The following is a 7,224-nucleotide window of genomic DNA, read 5'->3' on the forward strand; positions in this document are numbered from 1 at the left end:
TTAACCAATTACATCTAAATTTCTTTTACTAGATTGATGTTCTAGATTTAATCTTTTTTTTCTACATAAATGATGAAAAATTCTTCAGCACATGAGAAGTGGAGCTATTCATGATCAGTCACACTTTTTCATCATCTCAGTGCTAAAGAGATGCTCAAAATACAAGTCCTCTAAAATCCCAAAAACAGATGTAAATGCTTCTCTTGCTGCTGAGTCTAAATCCTATTGCCTTAAAAGCACTCAACATTAGTCAAGTCCAAGCTAAAGCATTCAATGTACTCTAGTAACTTTGATGTTCTTCCTTGGCATTGGCATCAGCACTCGGAAAAGCACCCCCAGTCCCCAAGCTGGTCGACATCATATGACACACTCAACGACATCAGCAAATGCCAAAATGTTTGTTTGTCTGTTTTTTTTTTCTTTTTCTTCTCTTATTTTGAGGAAAAGTAAAGATAATTTTAATTACTTCTTCAAGGGAATAAAGGAAGGAAAGGATACAGAGGAAGAAAGTTTCTATTACCCTTGCAGGTGATGGATGAAACTGTCATCATTTGATAATTCTTCCAGGTGATGGTTGATGCAAATTCCTGGTGTTGTTTGCCCAGTCACTTGTTCAGGATTCATGGCTGATGAACTTCTCTCAGTTTCTTTAGTATTAGAATGGAATCAGCATGATCAGGGAGGCATTAACCAAGTTTAATTCTTCAATAATATGAAGAAAGATAGTTTACCTGAGAGGTTGTGGGCATAGTGAACTGAAACTAAGTTCATGTGGGTCGATAGGTCACCGGTGAACATCGCCTTCAAAGCAAAATGGTTCATATTAAGGCTATGGAAATTATTGATTGAAACTATTGAATTTCCCTTTGTGTTTGCAAAAGAATCCTTGAGTTTTCGGAACTACTTTAGTTTATCAGCAACAGGGGAACAATACCTCACAAGATGGAGGAACTTGGAATGATCCATGCTGGGATTGCGATGAGTTCATCCGTGGATTAGTCACATTGATGAGACCGGGCATCACGGGCAATGGCTGCGAGCATCCGTGTTGTCCAGGCACACCAAATGATGTTTGAGCAGCTGCTGAATCTTGGTTCAATGGTATCATGGTGGAGTCCACTTTTGTTGCTGGATCATGATCCGAACTGAAACCGATGCTCATTTGAGAGGCTTGCAGAGATTGAAGAGCTCCGGACATATACATGGAATGGAAGTTGAGCCCATTCCGCATCGAGAGAATCTGCGAGCAACTAATATAGATTAGCCCCAAAAGCAACTAATATAGATTTCTTCATTAGGGTGCATTCAATATGGACAAGCAAAAAAGTGTCCATGACATCCTCTTATTATACATACTTCATTAAGTAGAAGAGTTAAAAGATTTGGCACCAAGTAGAGAACACACTTTGAAAGTTTGGGGATACCAATCAGATTGAAGATCGATAGCTTAGATAGAAAGAATTGCCAAATCTTTTGGGCAGGCCAAAAAAAAGTGCCCATGGCATATTCTACCTCTTTTGCACACTTGATCAAGTAAAAAGAGTCAAAAGATGTGGCACTAAGAGAACACAAATTCAAAGTCTGAGGTACAGTGTTGCATCAGGTTCATGGGAATGCCCATCAGACTCAAGAACATGTTCAACTCTGCATGTGTTTCTGATATTGGGACACAGATGTCATGAAACTACCTGATTCCTAATTGCGTTTGATATAATAAACAAATGACTAATCGATACAATATCTGAATCATTCTTGAGGCTTCAGAAACACTAATCTCCAGAGAAACACAGAAAAAGGAACAGTTGAAGAACTGAATGAAGTTTGGGTTGGAGAAAAAAGGAGATGAACAATTTTCCAAACCAGTAGGAACAAAACAGGAAAGATGTTGAAGAAACTACAGAACTTGAAGGAGGCAACAAAAAATTTCTTACCTGAACTTGGAGCTGCAATTGTTTGAGATATTCAATGGCCTCATCGAGCATGGAAGCCTTGTCTGTCTGCTCGAAAAACACAACATGCCGAAATAAAGATAGTTTCATCGCTAAAAAGAGGGGAAAACACACAAGTTGCACCTTGTTCGAGTTGGGAATAAGATTCTGCAATGCTCTCATCTTCTCATTTATTCTACTTCTCCTCCTCTGCATCCACACAATCATTTCTCAATTCAAAACTTTTTTTTTATAATCGAAAGAAAAGACTTCGAGTCACCTTCTCAGACATGTTGTGGACTTCTGCAGCCCTGCTTCGCTTTGAGCCTGAGCTCCTGAGTGGAACAAGCTTCACAGGCTCCTCGAGCACCTCCAATCCCTCCTATAACTCCATAAGAACAGGAACAAGAACAAGAACAAGAACCCAATCAGCGAGAAACAAAGCTAAAACATACAAAGGAGAGCCGAACCCACCTCACTTTCCCAGTCAACAGAGTCAAAGTCCTGCTCCAGTGATTTGCTTCCACCATCGACACAGGAAGAAGAGTTAGGGAATGAGGAGGACGGCATCTGCTCAGGCTCAGAAGAGAGGAAGCCGACGGCACAAGTAGACGCATAAGATGACAAGTTCACTGGCAAATGGTCGAACAAGTAGGAGAGCTTCCTCTCCTCGTCTCCTTGGCAAGAAATGTAGCCACTGCTACTGCTGCTATGTTCATCCATGCCCATCACCGAGTTGGAAAGTAAAAAAAAAAAAGGAAACAAAAAAAAGAAAGAGTGAGAGATCCTCTTTTGCTCCTCTGAATCCGATCAGCAGCAACACAAATACCCCACGAACAACTAAGAGACAGTGCTTGCTTCTTTACATGGCATTGTTTAATGGCTGGCCTCCTGCAACGAGAGTAAAGTACCAGAGGAAATCATGCTTAAGCTTGAGTTTCATCCTCTGCCCTCAGCTGACAGGTTTATATTAGCATGGCATTAATGCATATTTAATGTGGAGAAGCATTAAAAAACTAGTATTTCAGTTTCAAGTTCCCAACTGCATGTCGTTTGATGCGATGGGACTTTGTTTGTTCCACGGAACTGCTACTGATGTGAGAGGATGGCATCATCGCCATCACTGTCCATCTTCCACTTTGCCACGAAGAAGAGAGACGTATCAGGCCACCATTGATGACATCTTTCTTCTCCTTTTTACTGCGTCTGTTTCACAGCGAAAACGATGTTCAAAGTCAAGGAGCACCTTGGAATACGGTTCACTGTTTACTTTGAAGAAAAACAAACTGTGAGCACCAGAAAATTTCAATAAATTTTAAACGAATGTAATAGTTTGAAGATAAAATATAATTAATACTACGAATATTATATTGATATAACAGTTCAATACAAAGAGAATAATAGCGGCGTAGCACACTATCTATCAATCAATCAAGATCATATCTATTCTACTCGTGACATTGAACCAACAAACCTGCACTGGCAATCTAATTTCGCCAGATTTTGAACAGTTGGAGGTGCGTAATCATTGAAAAGTAGAACACTTTCAGTAAACAAATACGGTTGACCGGTACGGACGGTCAATCATGACGTCACAGTTGAACATTTTGGGCCACTGCGGCCCATGCTCAGCCCGCTGGACCCATTGGACTTGCATGGGCCCAAGTTCAGAATGTTTTAATGAAGTTCGGGCATTAATATTTTTTTTGCTAATTATTAAATGAAATATTCCTTTTTTTATTTATTAAAAAATAAATAGCTTTATAATTAAGGGTATGACTTCTAATATAACTGTAGGTCTAAATACGAAAATAATATAATATTTAAAGCATCCATATTAGTTATTCTATCTAAATATTTTGTCTTAAATTTTAGATAGAGTAATTAAAAAATCTTTACCTGTGTTTTCTTATCTATTTCATAAATTTAAATTTTATAAATAATGATTATCTAAATTTAGGAAATTAAACCTCTAATATTTTTTTTTATTTTTTCTCCTTCCACTCGTTCCATAAATATAATAATAAAAAATAGAAGAATGAAAAGAAAATAATAAAAAATCAAAGATAATGAAAATTTAGGATAATTGATGTAGTGTGTAGTGAAATGTGATTATCTAAATTTAATAAAATGAATTATTTATCTTTAATTTTAAATATAGTGATGGAAAAAATGATGCTAAGTGATCTTACACTTTAATTGAGTAAATATAGTTGTAATTCACATTTAAAATTATCAAATAATCAAATATTTGATGAAATTACATAACTTTACTTATTCAACTTTAAATTCTTATTAACTTCACATAAACATTAGAATATAATTAGCATGTTTTTTTTTGTTTACATCAAACAATTCATTGTTTTAATCCGTTTATTAATTTCTTTTGACGAAGAAGAGTTTGAATTTGTAATTATTCATTAGTAATTGGCCGGGGTCAACAGAAGTTATGAACAAATTTCAATTAAACAAATGATATTTTACCATCCAAATTTGACTTTAAGAGTGGACTTTATTATAGGTAGAGGCAAATAATTGACACTCCTTCATGGGCCAATAATTGTTTGACCTCCACGAGGTTTTTATAATCGATTTATTTCACAAATTACTGCAAGAGAAAAACGTTTAATTCTCTCCAAATTACATGTTTATTAATACTTCCATAATGTAAACATGGTCATAAGAAATTGAGATCGCAACCACAGCAGCACACTTATTAATTAATGCACGATATAAGCATCATACTCGGCGATTACGTGTCCTGTCGGAGCACCACTTAGCAATTTATTAATGGTGTAGCCCCTCGCCATTCGAAATTTTCCGGTGCCGCCGATGATGCTGCGCTCGGTGGGGCCCTCGAACGTCGCCCGGCCCACCACCATGAGCGAGCTACCGTTATACTCTCCGTCCGTGAAGACGAAGTCGATGAGTACGAGCCAAGCCGTCTGGCTAAGCGACACCTCGGGAGCCATGCCTTGGGCCCGTCCAATGAGCTTCGAGTCAACGCTCGAGCCTTCTCGGAGTTCATCGTCGAAGATCCCGATGCTGCCGAAGCCGCCGGGGTTGCTGGTGGTGGAGTTGACGACGGTGATAGCGGTGGCGTTGGGTCTGTTAACGTTCTCGTGGATGAAGAAATGGAGGTGAGTGGTGATGGAGTCTCTAGCCTGAGAGGTTGCGATGAAGAAAAGGAGAAAGAGGAGCGAAGGCTTGAATGAACAATAATAAGCCATATCTATTTCTGAATAACAGATGTTGGAGGAGAAATTGTGAGGTGGGTGGTGATGACTCTCTCGATGATTGATAGTGGAGCAGATATTTTGAAGTAAGTGGTGATGGAGTCTGTCGGTGACGGTGATTGAATGAACAATAATAAGAGCATTAAAGGTTTATAAAATTAAAAAAACTTTAATAATTTTTTTTAATGACTGTATAGGTGAAGTTTGAGATTTTTATGGTTTGAATTTTTAAATATGTTTTTTTTTTCTTTCAAAGATGAAGCCAGTAATTATTTTGATTGAATCTTTCCATATATATATATATATATATATATTTATTTGATGAAACATTTAATTATAAATGTTTCATTTCATAAATAGTTAGTAATCATTAAAACTGTATTTTTTTTGAAAAAAAATAAATATATTTAAGATAACTTAGAAAATATAGAAATAATTATAATTAAATTATATTTATAAGTTAATTAAATATTAAATGAAAATTAAAAATTAAATTAAAAATCTAAAATTTATTAATTTATTAATTATAAATAAATTAAATTAAAGATCATAAGTAATTAAAATATCAAATGAAAATTACATAGAACTATTAAATGAAAAAATAATAAATAAAAATATGTGATTTATAATGTGAAAATTACAAAAAAAAAAAAAAAAAAACTCATTGAGAGGTTTAACCATTGGAGATACCCTAAGAAGTTTTTATACTTATAATGTGGTATTGATATGACACATTGGGAACTACAAAAAAACTTATTGAGAGGTTTGATCATTGGAGATGCCTTAAGACACGATTAAAGTTAGACAGGTACCTAGGAGTTTCGGCATATTAACGTTTTAATTAGGATTTACACGAGATAGTATACGGGAAGAAGAAGAAAATCTAATGTAAGATTTAGAAATTGGGGATCCTTTGTACTGGCCTTCTTTTAGGATTTTTATGGCTGTTTAGAGAGCATCTCCATGTAGATACTGCATATCCCTTGCTATCATCCTTGTATGAATCAGTGAGGAGATTGTTATGTTTGAAATATATCCTAAGGTAATCACCTTATGATTTGTACTATTTAATTTGATTAATAAAAATTCACTATTTGAGTTCACATTACTTATGTGTTTGAAAGATCTTAAACTCATTTACTGAATACCCGTAATACAATTCATAGTATGCATGAGAGAACTTGTGATTGAATCACTACTAGTGAGCATCTCTATATATATAATTATGAAAGTATTGAAATATTTCATAGTCATCAATGAATTGATACATTTGAACATTATCAATCATGTAACACTAGCACAGGTTATACTCCTTGGTCTAACTAAGCAGTTACTAGTCACTAGCTGAAAACATTATTGGGATGTCGAGAGTTAAACGTGAATGCTAGTTATGGTAACTAATTTATTGGAGTGATCTGCTGTAAATCTTCATATGGTTCTCTACATATATGGATATGTCTGTGAAGTATTTATTGTAGTTTGAGTGGAAGTTTCATTCGACTTAAGGTATTCAAGTCACATTGGTTATAGAGGCTTATACTTTAACATCTTAAGCAAAGCATCTCCTTGGAGATGTGGACTCAAGATGATTGGATATAAGTCAAAGTTGTAGGACCGTTGGGCCGGCTAGAAGGGGGGTTGAATAACCTGTAAAAAAAAACAACAAAGACCCTTCTCGAACTTTCAACAGAACACTTGCATAAAGTAAATTAGCAGTAAATAAAAAGCAGAAAGAAGAGGCTCACAACTTGACTTGGTTACAACCAAGGAGGTTGTTAATCTAAGGAATGAACGTGCACTAAAATATCTTCTTCAGGCGGAGAAGCCTCTTACAGCAGTGAAAGCACAAAAAACAGAAGCTAAACTAGAACAGAATCGCACAAGTGTTTGGAATGTAAATCTCTGAGTTGATTTGAAGCTTCTGGACCAAGGCTATATTTATAGCCTTGGTCGGGGCGCCTGGAAGGGTTCCGGGTGCCCTGGGGGGGATAAAACTTATCCCCCAACGCTCAGATCGAGTCAAAACTCGATCTGGTCGATTTTACTGCTCAGGGCGCCCT

General features: G+C 36.1%; 2 protein-coding genes across 2 annotated transcripts; both read right to left on the minus strand.

The window, feature by feature from the left end:
* Window positions 1-2,902, minus strand: LOC122040334 (transcription factor PHYTOCHROME INTERACTING FACTOR-LIKE 15-like). Its single transcript, XM_042599657.1, has 8 exons — window positions 2,403-2,902; window positions 2,209-2,310; window positions 2,073-2,138; window positions 1,932-1,997; window positions 935-1,240; window positions 732-801; window positions 521-647; window positions 1-347 (listed from the first exon to the last, which is right to left on the minus strand). Exons 1-8 carry the CDS (start codon window positions 2,655-2,657, stop codon window positions 281-283), a joined length of 1,059 nt encoding a protein of 352 aa, XP_042455591.1. The 5' UTR covers window positions 2,658-2,902; the 3' UTR covers window positions 1-280.
* Window positions 2,903-4,648: 1,746 nt separating this feature from the next.
* LOC122044313 (pterocarpan synthase 1-like) lies at window positions 4,649-5,158 on the minus strand. Its single transcript, XM_042604818.1, has one exon. The coding sequence runs from the start codon at window positions 5,156-5,158 to the stop codon at window positions 4,649-4,651; it is 510 nt and encodes a 169-aa protein (XP_042460752.1).
* Between the last annotated feature and the right edge of the window lie 2,066 nt (window positions 5,159-7,224).

Source organism: Zingiber officinale, chromosome 2A (genome assembly GCF_018446385.1).
Source record: "Zingiber officinale cultivar Zhangliang chromosome 2A, Zo_v1.1, whole genome shotgun sequence".
NCBI lineage: Eukaryota > Viridiplantae > Streptophyta > Magnoliopsida > Zingiberales > Zingiberaceae > Zingiber > Zingiber officinale.